Source organism: Cyclopterus lumpus, chromosome 7, assembly GCF_009769545.1.
Source record: "Cyclopterus lumpus isolate fCycLum1 chromosome 7, fCycLum1.pri, whole genome shotgun sequence".
NCBI lineage: Eukaryota > Metazoa > Chordata > Actinopteri > Perciformes > Cyclopteridae > Cyclopterus > Cyclopterus lumpus.
This window is the reverse complement of record NC_046972.1, coordinates 11,416,133-11,434,018: the sequence shown is the minus strand read 5'-3', so window position 1 is coordinate 11,434,018 and position 17,886 is coordinate 11,416,133. Positions and strand designations below refer to the sequence as shown.

General features: G+C 44.6%; 1 protein-coding gene across 5 annotated transcripts in view; it reads left to right on the top strand.

Annotated features, from left to right (window-relative positions):
* rerea (arginine-glutamic acid dipeptide (RE) repeats a) overlaps positions 1–14,952 on the top strand; it is a 117,044-nt gene extending 102,092 nt beyond the window's left edge. For all 5 annotated transcript variants that reach the window (XM_034536688.1, XM_034536687.1, XM_034536686.1 and 2 more), the window contains 11 exons: positions 6,372–6,534; positions 6,641–6,733; positions 7,268–7,467; positions 7,716–7,877; positions 7,979–8,092; positions 8,183–9,579; positions 10,230–10,470; positions 10,561–11,284; positions 12,381–12,554; positions 12,665–12,842; positions 12,944–14,952. In XM_034536688.1, coding sequence (XP_034392579.1) covers positions 6,372–6,534; positions 6,641–6,733; positions 7,268–7,467; positions 7,716–7,877; positions 7,979–8,092; positions 8,183–9,579; positions 10,230–10,470; positions 10,561–11,284; positions 12,381–12,554; positions 12,665–12,842; positions 12,944–12,977 — 3,480 coding nt within the window. In that variant the 3' untranslated portion in view covers positions 12,978–14,952. The remainder of the gene's footprint in view (positions 1–6,371; positions 6,535–6,640; positions 6,734–7,267; positions 7,468–7,715; positions 7,878–7,978; positions 8,093–8,182; positions 9,580–10,229; positions 10,471–10,560; positions 11,285–12,380; positions 12,555–12,664; positions 12,843–12,943) is intronic.
* The last annotated feature ends 2,934 nt before the right edge of the window (positions 14,953–17,886 follow it).

Here is a 17,886-nt window from a genome sequence, read left to right as displayed (position 1 = left end):
AAGGCCCAGAGGGGGAAGTGGGTGTGTCGTCTGACCGTCTGCAGCTAGCTTTGCTGCCACCATTTCCTTCACTCAAGAGAGGACGTCATGGAACATGAGCTTGCTGCTTCCAGTGTTTAAACAACTAAATATGCTGAAATGGCAGCTCACGGATAACTCTGCTCTTGATATTCTCACTGGAGGGGTTTTCATAAAAACTGGTCATAGAGGATATCAACACAAAGTATTTTCTAAACAGATTAGTATCAGCTCTAGCAATATGACAAATGAATATTAGATCAAATTAGAAAGTGTTGGCTTGTTTCTATACAGGGCAGAGCCCAAACCACTTCCTTGGTGGAATAAAGTACTGCAGTTAACTTGCACATTACGTGTGAATTTATATTAAGCAAATAAGTACGTAGTATTTAACTATTTGGGGAATTTAGTAAAATACTCAACAATCAGTTGATGCCAATGTATTAAGTACAGCTTATAGGTTATAAATAAATTATTGTTTTACTTTATAGTCACATATCGGTGTGTTATCTATTAATGGATCATAAACATGCTTTACTTTAGAACACACAGCAACTATAAGCTGATAAACTAGACAATGAAAAACAATTTACAAGCATAGAACAAAAGCATGAATGTTTATCAGTTCGTTTTACCTTGAGGCTCCATTCCTGCATCCTGTAGGTTATTCTCTTGTGACTGCTCCTCTTTACTCCATGTTTAAATATTTAAGTTACCAGCATAAAATTAGCATTAGCACCAACGCACTTAACTTATTTGTCTTGCATTTCAAATTTGTGAAGAATTTAAATTATAAAAAAATTAAAACAAGTTTATTTATATGACTCTGCTGTAGAAATACAGTCAGCACATATCACAGCAACACAAGTGACAGGACCGGAAGAATTAAAACATTAAAATAATTCATAGCAACACTTTCTTGCTGCTGGTTCCGGCTTTGTTTTGGCAGGTGGAAAGAACAGATGCAGTGTGCTTTAAAAAAAAAAAAGCTAACAAAGGTGAAGCCCCAGTGTGTGTTTGGTCTTTGTTGACATCACAAGTCAAACAAGTATCCTCCGATGGCAAATAGTTTGATTCCAATATATTAATTATTCTCAGTAACATTTGTCTTTATTTAGCAGCCTCTTGTGATTTGCATTTATTGTTAGCTTTTCTGTGCAGCAGGTGAAGCAACAGTACAGAGCACAAGCCACTGACTGGAGAGCATGCTGATGACTTTAAGGACATATGGGTATATGGCTGACCTGAGCTCTTTGTCGGATTTTAAAAACACTGCCCTGCTCGTGTCGACACTTAGACTAACCCGGCGGTGATATGCTTCGCGGCTCTTGCAGCATCTTGTTCTCTCTGAGAAAAGAGAGCTTGCTGCCCCCCTCCCCCTCCCCCTCCCACAGCCCTGTCATTTGCAGGATGGCCAACAGGAGAACAGTGTTCTCAACACAACCTCGCAGCAGATGTTTGCCCGGGTACAATCTGTACAAACGTCAAATTGAATTCATTGCCATGTCCTTAGCTCAGCAGCCAGAACCTTGGGGATGACTGTGATTATAAATACTTTGGTTCAAACACTAATTAAACCAGCTACAAACTACAGGGGCCTGGTCCAGTTGGCAGCAGCTGTCAGTAGTGTGACGGAACAGCTTTCGTGTTTGGTAAATGATATAACTTGTTTAGGCAGTGAAATCGCTGTCGGCTGATGGAAGCTCAACCAGCACGTATTGATGTTCTTTTAGTAGACCACAGGCAATTTAGCGCGGCAGAGTGTGGACAAAATCTTTTTTCAGCCTAATAGATGGGGCACGGCGAGCCGGAGCTCCCTGTGTAATTGAGTTCTTTGGTAAGCTTCATGTTGTGATTTTTGGGGACTAGCTTATCAGCAGAACATGCAGGATTGGCCCTCCAGCAAAAAGGCACTGTTGCCATCCAATCTGCGTTCATTGGCAAAAGCGCTTACAGCAGGAAAAACACGAGTGCTGATTCTTCAGCATGTGCTTCCCTGACCTGTAAAAGCAGAGCTTATTCAGTCATTCTCCAGCAGAAAGGCGCCGCGCAGCGGGGAATGGCTGTCCTTTTAACCGCCTTTTCACATGCACTCTGCTCCACCAGCCAAGTTCCTTCCACTATTCCACAACTCTAAAGTCTAAAACATTTTCATTTGACCTGGTATTCACCAGAGACCTTATAATTTTGCAAAAATGTTTTGAATTTTGTATCAAAATATTTTTACCACTGGATCATTTTTGTCATGTATCCTATAAAATTTACATTAGCTAAAGATGCAACACTAATGCCAAAAGACTCGAGATAAAGAAACATGGCCTATGACCCGGCAGGCATCACAAATACAAATCTGACCTGCTTAACCACACAAGTGTGTACGAAGTTACCCCGCACAGTTAAGTCAGCATGAGGATGATAGAAAGTCAACCACTCACTGAAATGATACACTCAACCTGTCATGGCCGGTGAAGAATACCGAGTCCAGGGGTTGAGCACATACATAATAATTAAACCGTGGTTTGATTTAGCGAAGAGAAATGCCCCTTTCACCTCACTGAAATGAATCAGGAAGCAGCGCTCCCTTCTCCGGCTGCAGACTGTGGAGGAAGCAGGAGGAGCACAGGTTCATGCTGCACTAATGGATGTTTACACAACTGACTATCTGCCAGCAGAACCCAGAAATCACATGCTCCCCACACGTTGCTGCCCAACAGACTCAAGTTTAAGGCAGAGATTTTTATTTGCAGAGAGAGATTTTTTTTTTTAGGAAGGGTTGTGGTTGGATTCAATGTCGATTGTCCATTGTTATCCTCTACTGGCTCTTTCTTGCTCCCTCTCGGCTCTCCTTCACACTCAGCCCTCCCCCTCGTCAACTCTCCCCTGTTCTCTCCTCCTTCCCCTGCTCTTGCCAGTAACGGCCTTAACCGTTTGGCTTCATGTCAAAGCAGGGGCCTTTTGTGGCTCTGTCACAAATCTGCCAGGAAAAACAGAAACCATCTGTTCAGGCCTGGGCCTGAGAGGGGATGAGGGTGTAAATACACAAGTTTAGCCCTCAGCCTCACCCTGCCCGCGCACACAGGACCACTGGGCCCAGTGGACGATCCCGCACTCCCACTCAACCTGCACTCCCACCCACAGTTCAACCGCAGTCTACGGAGGTTTCACGGTGAACCTTATTCAGTCTATATCTGACAAACAGGAACAGAAGATGGTTTACAACACGGTTAGTCCAAAACCTGTTGACTCTGCTTCCTAAGTGCACTCGCCATTAATTCAATCTTTGAATGATGAGGTTAAAATGCATTTTAACCTCTAACATTGTAAAACTGTATTAATGTGCCGGCAAAGGACATTCAGCTATTACTCTAAAGAGTTCAGGTTATTTTTAAATGAATTTATGATGAATACAATATATAGAAGAAGAGCACAAATCTTTGCACGAATGATGAAGCACTTGTTTCTTAGGGTTGGTTGAGTGTGAAGAAAGCATTGCTTTACATAATGTTGAACCCTTTGACAATCTCTCACACACGTGTGCGTGCACACACATACACACGTATGTGTGTGCGTGCACACACATACACACGTATGTAGACGACCATTTTAAGTGGCAATAACTGGAATGGAAGCCCTGAGTGTCGTGATAGGAGGGTAAGCCCTTTACTTGTCGGATAATCCACTGGCCAGAAAGCTCCTGCAGATGGAAGCAGTCTAAAAGGCCTTATAATACTGAGCTTATGTTGTCACTATCTCATGTAGTGCGGAGCGGCAGCCCACTCTGTGCTGCTCTGCAGTGATTTAGAGCACTGGGGGGAAATTATGGTGTGGAGGCCAGGGCCAATCTAGATTTCTATTTCAGGTACTTCCATGAATATTTAGCGGATACCGTCGAACTGTGGCGACTTTCCTCTGAAGCCTCAATAAATACATAAAAACGTACACGTAATCATGGAGAATAAACTCACGGTAATGAAAGTCAAAGTGTGGCAGCATGACTAAGAGACTTTGGAGGTCCGTGTGAGAGATCGTACTTAAGCGACTTCAGGGGAATCACATTTGACGTGGAGGCAGGCTGAGAGAAGTAATCTGTCAATCTGCCTTTGACATTAATTTACAGCACAAAGCCTCTCAACCAGATGCCGTGTTCACGTTCAACTACAGACATCATAACTCCACTACACATTGAAGGTTTTGCCTGTGATGTCTTGCAGACTTCCATCTTCATCAATCCTTTGTCAACGGGATTGTTAAAGTAAAATATATTTTCAAACATTACAACAAATAGTTTTTTTTGTGCAATTTTATTCCATGGCCAGAGGACATGCTTTTTACCAGCAGTAACCTTTTCAACTCAGTGACTTGATAAAAGCTGCTCTTTTTTGTTTTCCCCTTTCCATTTGCACCCGGCTGTACTAGCTCATCAGTGCACCTGTTAATTCCCATTCAGAAGCCCAGGCTAATGTTTTCATTAGCCTCTGCCCAATGTAACGGTACTTGACACAGTGTAAGTGATGGAGAGGCAGGGTGACCTTTCCCTGTGTCTGCCAAGCTATTGTTGAAGCCGTGTAGTTGTCAGCCTGCAGCGAGGAGGCCGAGAGGCACTGCTGAGAACAGTCATTAAGCACAGAGCAAAGCCAGCGCTCGGCACCACTCGACACTTTTGATCTGCACATTTCAATTAGATTTCACATCAGGACGCCTGCCTTCCCTCAGTTAGCACCTGCGCCCTGCCCGCCCGCCCATGTGGCCGGCCAGGCCGAAGAGGGAGGCGCACAGGAAGCGTCTGTTACAAGGCTGAAATAGAAGCGCAAACAAACACATGGCAACATAAAACATGCTTTTTTTTGGTGATATAATCATCTAATAACATTAGCTGCTCTGTTCTTATTATCAATATTATAATAGAACTTACGATAGATGGTTAATCTTTCCTTCTTCATCCAACAGGTTTTTTTTGTATTACTGCTGATTTGTCTCTGCTGTGCTTCTACATGTGGAATCGTTCCCAGTACTCCAGATGTGCTCATCTGCAACAGTCTGTAGGTCCAAAACGCCCTAACACAAGCTGTGGGGCTTGGGACACTTTTACTCTGGAGCACTGGCTTTGCCCTAACACCTTAATTTAGCCTGAAATTTGAGAGGTTTCATTGAGCTCAGGCGCTCTCAGTAAATGTTCCTAACACTGCTTTGCCTGATAAGACGGAGTCCCACAGCCACTGGTAGATATGAAATTCCCCTAAGAACCGCATGAAGGGAGATCTTATTAACCGAGCCGAAGCCCGCAGAGTCGAGCTGTTTCTGCCAATCAAAGCCGTGATTGAGAAAGACTTTACAGAAGATGTTAAATTGTTGCTGAAACGCTGTTAATGCATTTTATAGAGCAATGTACCGACTAATTTGTCAAGTTTCTCAGCTGAAGCAAAGAAGGAAAACAATCGATAGCCATTAAACCCTGAGAGCTTTGTTGAACAGCAGTTTAACAGACCTCAGACAGTAGATGGTTGCCCTCTGGGCTGTAAAGATTACAGGTGACTTATTGCTCGCTCAACAATCGCACCTTCATGAATCTGTTATAGAGCCAACGCAGGACCACTAACAAGTGAGGGAGAAAAGGGCAAAGCCCCACAGGAAACTACATAATTGTGCCTGACTCCTGTCGCCAATTTTCAAGGCTTGTGTATTATGAGTGTGGCCGGAAAGCGGCGGTTAAAATGCACCCGCTGCATCAGCAAAGTGCTTTCTGATCCATGATTGCATGTGTTAATGTTTCAGTTGGGTATTGATTTCCTGGCGGCCTTTTGTACACTGGATTTATCCGCCTCGCTCTCTCTGGCAAGCACGCCCCTCCGAATGTTTGATTAAAGTTCAATTGACTCTTCCAGTGAAGGGGCGAGGAGCCATTTCACTCCCTATTTGTAGCGCCAAAGCTCTGCCTGACATGTTCTTTTGTTCCCATTCAAGCTCCTGCCACCCAGGCAGCCACCAATGCACTGATCCTAATATCCCTGCATTCAGTGAGCCTCCTCGCCTAATCCTGGGACAGACAAGGCCGCAGCATAAACATGCCCGGCCAGTGACAAATCCTGGCATGGATTTGCCCACTCAATGGCCTTTCACTGGGAAATACTGCGCTGACTGCTAATGTTTATTTTCCATATCTTTTATTCAACCCAGCTGCAGATATTTCACAGTGACGGGTCACAGTTTCCAGTTAAATTTACCTTTTTTAATTTGGGTTATTTCAGACACCTCTTTGCAGTCAAAGTAACGCCTCCCCCTCATTCTTCCTCCTGTTTGTTTTGTTGTGTTATATTCGTCCATTCTAACTGAATTTCTTTTGTGTGTCATTTCAGGGAGAGCTTATTACCTTCTACTACTATTGGAAGAAGACCCCCGAGGCAGCCAGTTGTCGAGCCCACCGCAGACACCGCCGCCAGCCCGTTTTCCGTCGCATCAAGACGCGAACCGCTTCAACTCCTGTCAACACTCCCTCACGCCCCCCCTCCAGCGAGTTCTGTACGTATATTTGACCTCTTCAATGGAAGCCAGAGAGGAAAGGCGGAGAAAATGACCTGATATTTTCTGGTGTTGGATTCATGTTAAATGTTTTCTTCTCTTCCAGTGGACCTCAGCTCAGCCAGTGAAGATGACTTTGACAGTGAAGACAGCGAACAGGAGCTGAAGGGCTACGCCTGCCGCCACTGTTTCACTACCAGTAAGGCATCCGTTCCACATTCACATTCACTCATACTGGTCATATGGACTTGCTTTGCTATTTTTGTCTTGATTTAGTATCAGTGCAGGTCTGCACACACCCGACACTGTGTGTGACAGATGGCCATCAGAAGACGTCAGGACTAATTTGATCAAATCAGACATGAGCCCGCAGCGTGTTCACTCTCTCCACCTCATTATCCTTACCCCTCTATCCACACAGCTGGCTCCCCGTGCCAGGCACCCATCTGATTACACTTAGGTTACTGCCATCACAACTATGGTGTCTAATAACTTTGGCTTTACATTGTTAACCCAAATACAGTGTTTAGCAAAGGACAAAGTCCTACATTATCATTGATTCAGGAAAACTAATATCTATCTCATTCCATGTTAAACTACTACTAAGTTACTAAATTATATTCTCTATATTCGTCAATATTATTGTAGTTCTGAGATCATTTCTATGTGTTGGTTGTACTGCTTACTGCCTGTGAGAATGTGTTATTTCACAACTGTAAATGGCTTTCCTCAGCCTCCAAGGACTGGCACCACGGGGGTCGGGAGAACATCTTGCTGTGCACAGACTGCCGCATTCACTTCAAGAAGTACGGTGAGCTGCCCCCCATCGAGAAGCCCGTGGACCCGCCGCCATTTATGTTCAAACCTGTCAAAGAGGAAGAGGATGGACTCAGCGGGAAGCATAGCATGAGGACCCGACGGAACAGAGGCTCGGTACGCACACTCTCATCTATCTCTCTCTATTTTCACCTTCAGTAATCATAGCCTCAAAGTTATCCCTTGAGCCAGACCACAAAGCAAAAAGCTTATCATCTCTAGACAAGTAGCGAAGGAAGAGTTTTGACATCCATTGTTTCAGAAATTTCACCTCATAAACCTATTTAGAAAAAGTTGGATTTTAACTTATGTCCATCTTCAGTCAATGTTAGTCATGATTCATGTTGACTGTTTGTTTTTATCAGATGTCGACGCTACGTAGTGGTCGTAAGAAGCAGACAGGCAGTCCTGATGGCAGAACCTCGCCCACCAACGAGGACTTGCGCTCCAGCGGACGTACCTCTCCCAGCGCAGCAAGTACCGACAGCACAGACAGCAAGACAGACTCCATGAAGAAGCCTAGCAAGGTAAAAGCAGCATAGACTGCTCGAAACCGTTTTTTTTTTCTTTCTATGCACATATCTCTTTTGAAATGTTCCTTAATGGCGCTGCTGCTTTGGCTCCACAGAAGATTAAAGAGGAGGCTCCTTCACCGATGAAGAGTGCCAAACGGCAGCGAGAAAAGGGAGCCTCAGACACAGAGGAGCCTGAGAGGGCCAGTGCCAAAAAGTCCAAGACACAAGTGAGTCTGGTCTTAGTTTTTCTGTTCAGATGTGTTTCAATGGAATGCACTCGTGTTCTGATACTCATCCCTCTCCCCTCTTTCCCTCAGGAGCTGAGTCGGCCAGATTCGCCCTCAGAATGCGAGGGGGAAGGTGAAGGTGAGGGTGAGGGTGAGGGTGAGAGCTCTGATGGACGCAGCATCAACGAGGAGCTCAGTAGCGATCCTAAAGACATTGACCAGGACAACCGGAGCTCCTCCCCAAGCATCCCCAGCCCCCGCGACAATGAGAGCGACTCAGACTCGTCTGCCCAGCAGCAGCAGCTCCTGCAGAGCCAGCACCCTCAAGTCATCCAGTGTCAGCCAGGCACCTCATCCGCCTCTTCGGCACCACCTCCGCCTACAATCTCAGTCCCCTCACTTCCCCCACAGGTCTCCCCGACAGCAGCCTCCACCTCTCTCCCTCCCCAGCCTCTGCCCCTGGCAAGCCCTTTGTCTCTGATCCAGTCAGGAGCATCCCTCCACCCTCAAAGGCTCCCCTCCCCACATTCACCTTTGACTCAGGCTCCGCCTCCTGCCCCCACAGTCCCACCTCAATCGTTACCCAGCTCGCATCATGGGCCGATGCCTCCCTTGGCACATCCACTGCAGCCTGGCCTCTCACACATGCCTCACCCTCTCTCCATGCCCCCTCAGGGCTTCCCAATGGGTCAGTCTCAGGTCCCACCCCTGCCAATGTGTGGCCAGTCACAGAGACCGCACTCTCCTCCTTCCCAGTCCCAGTCATCTGCTCAGCCTGGCCAGCCTCCCAGAGAGCAGCCCCTTCCCCCTGCCCCAATGTCCATGCCTCACATCAAGCCCCCGCCAACTACACCCATCCCTCAGATACCCAACCCACAGTCCCACAAACACCAACCCCACGTGTCGGCACCTCCATTCCCTCAGATGCCTTCAAACCTGCCGCCACCTCCTGCCCTCAAGCCCCTCAGCTCTTTATCCACACACCATCCTCCATTAGCACACCCACCTCCCCTACAGCTCATGCCTCAGGGTCAGCAGCTTCAGCCTCCACCAGCGCAGCCTCCAGTTCTCACTCAGTCCCAGAGCCTCCCCCCATCAGCCAGCCACCAACCTCCTCCAGCTCCTCCTCTGCCACCCTCCGCAGCAGCCTCACACTCCAATGGGCCGCCGCAGCCGCTGTTCTCGTCTCATCCTTTCAATACAGTTCTACCTCCAACCGGACCTCCAACCGGCCCTCCCCCATCCTCAGCAAACTCTATGCCTGGCATTCAGCCTCCATCTTCCTCCGCTCCACCCTCCTCCATCTCCATGCCACTACCTGCCTCTGTCACTTGTGCCGGCCCGGGCCCAATGCTCCCACCTGTACAAATCAAAGAGGAGCCTCTGGACGAGACAGAAGAGCCAGAGAGCCCACCACCCCCTCAGAGAAGCCCCTCCCCAGAGCCTACCATTGTCAATACGCCCAGCCATGCCAGCCAGTCAGCACGGTATGTTTGCAAACACCAATTTCTACCCAAACACTTTCCGCAAAAGGAGAAAACATACACCTGCACAACTGTTATTTATCAGTTGTCTGTTAAGCTGCTTACTGTCTTGTCTGGGGATGCTGATTAGCTCTCAAACACATCCAACAACAAAGAGTCGTTGCTTTCAGACTTGAAGGCTTTGATGTAGCAACAAATCAAATGCCCTCAGCGAAACAGGCATCCAAGGCCACAATTAGCCCTGAGCTCTGAGGGGCTCATGGTGAGGAATGATTGGGGATTGAGAGCAGGGAGATTATTTACTGTGAGATGCGAGTGAACTGAGGCATCTGAATGTGAGTATATGTAGTTGCCTTGTGCTTAAGTGGCTCTCAGACTACCAATGAATAGCAATGAGGGTTTTAATACATGCTCAACATCGCAGCAAAAGTGATTGCCAAGGGAGTTTGTTTCCTTGTAAATAATAGACAGCGTAAGCTAATAAAATAAGCTGTCTTTTCTTCTAATGGGACATTATCCTGCCATTTAACAGGCTGAATCAAACATGAATGTCTCTCTAGCCTCATTTGTTTTGTTTGTAACAATAATGAATTCATGAACTGGAACACCCTTCTATTTTAATATTGAATGTTTTATCTCTACCATAACCACAGGTTCTACAAGCACCTGGACCGGGGTTACAACTCGTGTGCTCGGACAGATTACTACTTCACTCCACTGGCTTCATCTAAACTGGCAAAGAAGCGAGAAGAAGCTCTGGAGAAAGCCAAGAGGGAAGCAGAGCAGAAACTACGGGAAGAGAAGGAGAGAGAGAGGGAAAGGGAAAGGGAAAAAGAGCGGGAGCGAGATCGAGATCGAGATCGAGAACGAGAAAAAGAAGCAGAACGAGCTGCGGTGAGTGGTTTTGTTTGTCTACCTTTTGTCTGCCAGTGGTTGCTTTTTTTATTTTAAATCTCACGTAACATGGCGTTCCTCTCTTTACAGAAAGCCTCCAGTTCCTCTCATGAGAGCAGGATGGTTGAAGCTCATATGGTTGGCCACGCCCATATGCGTACACATTATGACGCCCAACCCACTACTATCGCAGCTGTGCCTCCGTACATCGGCCCCGACACCCCCGCCCTGCGCACCCTCAGCGAGTACGCCCGACCCCACGTCATGTCCCCCACCAATCGAAACCACCCTTTCTTTGTGTCCCTCAACCCTTCAGACCCGCTGCTGGCCTATCACATGCCTGGCTTTTACAATGCCGACCCAGCCATGCGGGAGCGTGAGCTACGAGAACGGGAGATGCGTGAGAGGGAGATTCGTGAGAGGGAGCTGAGGGAAAGGATGAAACCTGGTTTTGAGGTTAAGCCTCCAGAGATGGACTCACTTCACCCTTCCACAAACCCCATGGAGCACTTTGCCCGGCATGGGGCCATGACGTTACCCCCCATGGCCGGCCCTCACCCTTTCGCCTCCTTCCATCCGGGCCTGAACCCATTAGAGCGTGAGCGGCTGGCCCTTGCTGCTGGGCCCCAGCTGCGGCCAGAAATGAGCTACCCAGAGAGGTTGGCTGCAGAGAGACTCCATGCGGAGAGGATGGCCACAGTGGCCAACGATCCCATCGCCCGTCTACAGATGTTCAATGTTACGCCACACCACCACCAGCACTCGCATATTCACTCCCATCTCCACCTCCACCAGCAAGATCCTCTTCACCAAGGTACAGAAAGGCCCTGTATACATACATTCAAATGTTACAACTATATACATATATTTTATCAATTGATAACAAATGTAAAGGGTTGCGCTCCAAAATATTAGGAATTTGGGGAAAACCACACATTTTATTTGGTAAATGGGGGTTGCAAATCGGTAATGATGAGATTTTACTTACAAGCATTTTGTCAGCTAAACTTTTTACATTACCCACAATTTTTATTTCTTATTATTTTTTGTTTGGTTTCTTTATGCATGAAATGAAATGTTGCCATAATTACATTTACAAATGGGGAGAACGATAAATAAAATTCAAACATGTCTTGAATTTGATTACATTACACTTTTACACATTGATACATTGAAATATTGAATACAGTTACTTTTTTGTAAATGCATGTTTGAATATTTAAGCTTCATTTTCTGAATGTTGTGTGCTTTACTCAAAAACGGGATCTCTGTATTATCAGCACAAAAATAACAACGATATATTTATATAAAACATTGGTACATATAATTAAACAATAGTAAAGGCCCAAGAATAGTTTCTTTGAAGAATCTTTATATAACTAAAAGTAGATGGTACGCAGGAATTAGTGGCCACCTGATTTGTTATGTGGGACTTAAATAATGTACAATAAGGAACTTTGAATTGGAAGTTTTAAGAAGATTATTATTTGTTTTAGTATCCAGTGCTGTCATTTTAATCAAGTTGTCTCTACATACAATTATACATGTGATATATGATACTTCTCTCATAAAATGGAAGAGTGAACAGAAGGGACTTTGAATTAATGATCACTCTTCTGCCATTTTTTCTAGATTAACATATTTACCATATGATCTGAAACTCCACCTCATATTTTATTGTCTCTGTAGTAATGCACAGCATTGACATGTCAGAATGGATTAAAGCATATTATATCCTCATTAATTGTCCGATAGAGCCAGCAGATGCTTTACTGTGGATAGATATAGTAAAGTCGTCCCTGCAGTCTTTTGGTCAACCTAGAGAGGAGTAACATTATATTAAGCTGTGTATCACTATTGCCTGTTGTGAAAGGAGTGTACCCTGAACCTAAGAAACTGACTCCCCGTAGGTGGTGGGGAATGTCTTGTGTGTCCTCCAGGCTCGGGGGGCCATCCCCTGGCAATAGAGGCCATGGCAGCAGGACCTCACCTGGCTCGGTTTCCTTACCCGCACGGCGCCATCCCCAACGCTCTCCTTGGCCAGCATCCACATGAACACGAGATGCTGCGCCACCCAGTCTTCGGTAGGCTCTCTGCCAACATCCTCTCTCATTAACAGCAATATTGCATCTAATCTATCAATCCGAGCTCTGCCAGATTGCCTGATCGAATCATTTGCGTGTGCCTCCTCCAGGTACTCCATACCCACGGGAACTACAAGGTCTGCCACCGCCCATGTCTGCAGCCCACCAGCTTCAGGCCATGCATGCCCAGTCTGCTGAGCTCCAGAGGCTGGCCATGGAGCAACAGTGGCTCCACGGACACCATCACATGCACGGAGGACCACTGCCTGGTCAGGAGGACTACTACAGGTCAGAAAAACAACACAAATTAGACTAAATAACATTGAGATAAAATTAGTGCCTGTGCCTTCGTTTTGCCAGATATTAATACGTTGTCGTTTGTGTTTCAGCCGGCTGAAGAAGGAGAGTGACAAGCAGCTGTAACCAGCCCAGGGAGGCAGCGACTGACAGGTGCAGGACACAGGAAGTTGTTACAGAGTTGTTCATTCAGTTTTGAAGAATGGAAAATGCCAAGTGGATCGTCTGAGAATTCTTCTGATATTTGTTTTTTTGTTCCTGTCGAGGACTTTTTTTTTTAATTATTGTTTTTCAAGACATTGACTTTCTTTGGTATATCGCCAGTAGTGACAACGTCCTCAAGACTCCTGCATGACAAGCTTCCCTGACATTTTTTTGTAGGTGCTAGAACAAGACACTGTGCTTATCAACAAAAAAAGACTAGACCGGTCAGGCCGTTTGTGGAAAATTAACAAGTGCTATCTTAAACTCAACATTTATTTTAATACATTGTTGGAGGTTTTTCATAATTTTAAGAAAAGCTACAGCATGGCGTTTTTTGAGTCTGTAAATAGTATATATAAACATATAATTATTATTATAATTATTATTATTACTAGGTGTGGACTCCAAACAAAGTCGTTTCAATCTCCGATATAATTGTTTTGAAGCATTATCCCTTGTTTCAGAGGGGAGCACCATGGCATTATATGAGCAGTTTCTGAGAGAGTCGTGGTTCAGTTGTAACGTTCCTCTGACGTCACTGTGTTAGATTTAGTCCCACATACATACACTATGTAAACCATAAACCTGTCACACCCACATCCATTCATCACACAGCAGGTTATCAGAATGTGTAAACTCAACGTGTTGGGTTAAAGAATTTGAAACACTTGAAGGGGCGACGCTGTAGTCACTGAGGTTTGTGTGGAGTGCACGCTGAAGCCACGGATTAAAAATAAAAGTTTGGACTGAGTGAGTTTCCTTGCGCTCCACTCGATTGGTTTTATCCTTTCACTTAAAATCTATATTTAAGTCAACGCATTGGAGTAACACTTCATTACTTTTTTGTTTTTACAGAGAATGATTTTAATTATGATTTTAAACGTGTGGATGCCAGAAACCTATTTGGCTCGAACTGAAGAAATTTGATATTTCAAGTGGGAAAAAAAAAATTCTAAACAATAACCTGGACCTGAATTTTAACTTTGTTCACGATATCAGGAGGATAACAGGACTTCAGGATTGTTTTAAACGTGTGAATGGTTGTGACTCGGTGCTAGTTGTGTTGTGGTTGTCCCCTTTTCTTCACCTGGTGCGGTCACCAAAGTTTGTTGCAGGACTCGCGTCCGACTGAGTCGTCCTCCAGCTAGGCTGTAATAATGTTCACTGTGACACTAGAGGGGGGGCTGCCGACACGTGACGACCAGGAAAGGAGGGTCCATGATGTGTGAGCGTCTGTGTGTGTGTTTTCCTCACAATGTTTTTGTATGCCTTGGTTCTTTGGGGAAACACACACACTCCTGGGCCTCAGGAGCCATGTGTTTGTGTGTTTGCGCCATTGTCTGTTACAAGTTGTGTTGACCTGTCATGCCAATGCACATGAGTCCATGTTTTTGTTTGTTTTTTTTGCTCTCGCCATGATGAGTTCTACTTTTGTTCCATGCACTAAGACTGTTTGACCGTCATGGACATTTAGACAACTGTGGCTTTTTTTTCTATTTTCTTTCAACCATATGAAGAAACTGTACTTGCATTTAAAAGTGACCATATCGTCCATTGGAGCACTATAATTTACATTTCAACACTTGCAAACAACATCAAACTCATGCCCCCTTTTTAAATATCCCAAAAAAAGTCTTCGACAAGAAACCGCCATCTTGTCTCGCCATCTTCCACCTCCTGTCTCTCTGACGACGTACTCCTCATCATCATCTTTGCCTCGTTTTCCTGACGATTCCCTTGCCTTTTACTCCCTCTTTTTGTGTCTCCAAAACCTTTGATGTTAAGTGTTGTCAATGGTTTAGCTTCTTGTTTCAAAGCGGCAATAGCAGAATGTAAATTCTGACTGCTAAGATTTATATATATACTGGTATCTTGAAGCTTATTGTATATATGAGTAGTCGCCATGGGATTACACAATGTAAACAAAAAGTAGAAATAATAAGAAAAATTGTGAGTCCTGTGTTCTCTCCATTTGAGTATTTTGTAATTTTTTTGAAAAATTTGTGGAATTAAAATAAACGACTAAGTTACACCACAAGAAATGACTTGATTTTTGTATGCCTTCTGATACAAGATATTTATTTATTTGTCAATACATGTGTTTGTATGCTGAGGTAGAGCAGACTGCTAAATCCCAATAATCCTGTTTCAAGGGTAAACTATTGTAATTACTCTGCTCATTTGCTGAATGGCAAAGAAACAAACAAAACACCCTAAATTCCCTCAGTTTTTAGTATTCATATTTGAAATCTGTTTTGATAATACTCTATCCTATATTTGCTCTTTAATAATAATGGAGCTTTTGCTTGACTGTTGCAATGTGTTACAGAATAGATCAAGCATTCTTGTTTCTTCTTTTATTTCAGCTTTCTATTATCTCAGTTTCACAAACACGTCGCTGTAGGAGATTACCCCAGCAGCAGGTAGTAAATCTCAGAGCTGAATATTGCACTGCTTCGGTATAATAACATCAAAGCCAGGCTAAGCCAGAAGGAACACTTACTCAGGCTGAGATGCCTTGCTATCAGCGGGGCAGGGCTGTCATTTCATCCTGCGTGTGCGGGGAGTGATAGACCAGCAATCTGTGGTGGTGTGCTGCAGTGATGGCTGTCATTTTGAGAGGGAGCTATTATTCTACTGCTGCTCTCTGAAATGATGCCCTGTCCTCGGAAAATCAAGGTTCCTTGGATGCTCCATCCTGGGGCTGTCATGTGACGGCCGCCTTGCGAGGAGGTGCTGCCTGTTGTCGCCTGCTCACTTCACCTCCCCATAAGACACAACAAGACGTCAGAGCCGAGCAGCGCCGGCTGGTTGAATAATTCATCTCCCTCCTCCCCCTCCTTCTCCTCCTCCTCCTCTTCCACACCGGCGATGGAGCGACTGTGACTTGTGTCAACTCAAATCCCTTTCATAATGCTGTGTGTACCCCTCAGGCAGGCACACAGGATACGTTGTCTAGAAGAAATGTGCTCTCTCTCTGTCTGAATAGCAATATGTCTTGTGCTGTTCTCGCAGTGTTATTGTATCGGTTGCAGCAGGTCTCGGACATATAGCCTCATCATCTCCTCCATCCTCCTGTCTTTTCTTTCGCTCCACTGGCTCTGCTGCAGAGAGTGAGGCTCAGTGGCAGAGAGGAGCCTACATGCTATTAGTGCATTCAGTCGGAAGGTAGCTGTTCCTTCAGCGGGGAGCTGTTCATTTAAAGATGAGCGATGTTGACACAGAAAGCAAATCTGCTGTTGGTGGTAGTCCTCATCCGTTGACTGAATTAAATATACAGAAGCCATGATACCAGATTTATTTTAGAAGTGTATTTTTCTCCAAGCATTATTTATTAGTTTTGGTGCAGAATCGTCATTGGTTCCATGTTTTCTCTTCATATTTGGACCTACATTCAGTCATTTAGAAAGCAAGCAGCCTCAGGTGACATAAAAACTCAATAAATCGAACACAGCTGTAGGAATTTGAGGCATGCAAATATAGCTAATTAAACACATGAAATGCAAATGAGCCCATCTCAAATATGCATTTTATTTAAAACAAGGTTTGTCCCTGCATTTCAAACATCTGAATATGTATATTAATGAAGCAGCCTTCATTTTCCAAGGAAAGGTTAAAGCAAGTTTTTTCTAAACACAGGAATGATGTCCGCACCTGGGAGGGATCTGGCATGAACTCTTGAAGTCTACTATATGGTAAAACACTTCCTGTAAAGTCGGGTTTAGGGTCCTAGAAAGCAACCGTGGAAGCAAACCCGCTGCTGCATGAAGAACAGAAACATCCTCCAGATTTCCATATCAATGACCCCACAGTTTGTCAAGTGTCCCTGAGCCTCTCATCCTCTTCCCTCAGCTGTAATCATCTCCCTCCTCAACCAACGTGACTCATGACTTTCAGTGCCGTAAGAAGTGTGTGTCGGGGTGTGTGGTCTGTGACTTCAGAATGTAACCGTGTTCAATGCAAAGCGGAGAGTATGTCGGGGCACGTTTACTAGATGGAGCGATGTGGTGGGGCATCTTTCTCAGACTACAGAACTCCTTTGGCAAATGTTAAGTAATACATTATAAAATATTACCTTTTGTATTGTAGACATGTATATAGTTTGGCTTTGCTACTTTTACTTAAGTTAATTTGAATACTTCTCCAACATCTTTTTATACTCCTACATTTCTGTGTGAAATATTATATACCTATATATATATATATATATATATATATATATATATATATATATATATATATACTTGTGTAACAAAGTTTTTTTTATGTAATTCTGTTCATATGCTATGCATCCCTCTCACTTGTCAAAACCTTGTGCCTACATTACCCATAATGCAACTTGAACTCCGACAGCTGAGTCGTTAGATTCAGATATGTTGAGCTGGTCGTGGTTTATTGCTACAGAGGTCTGAGGTCCCGGATCTCTAACTCCACAACCAGATTCTTTCATTTTCAGACTTCACCCCCAACTGATTCAAGTCACATCTCTTGAGGCATTTATACATCTTGCTTTCTTCACATGTAGTCCCCGAAACCCCGAAACACACTTTGATGTGAAGAATTTCCCTTTAGATAAAAGATCTGAATACTGCTGATAGTTGAGGGTCTAGGTGGAGTGACCATTTGTTGTCAAGAAGTTTTACGACCATCACCAGAACACTAGGAGCTCTACATTACATCTTGGTTGGATACCAATACAAATATTTTTGAAGCAGAAGAAGGGCAGGATATTTCAGCTCTGCATACCACAGTATAATATTTCATGTCCAAGAGTCGGCTGCCATTTTGATCCACCTTAATGTTCAAACCTTGCAAGTGTGCTGTAACCCAA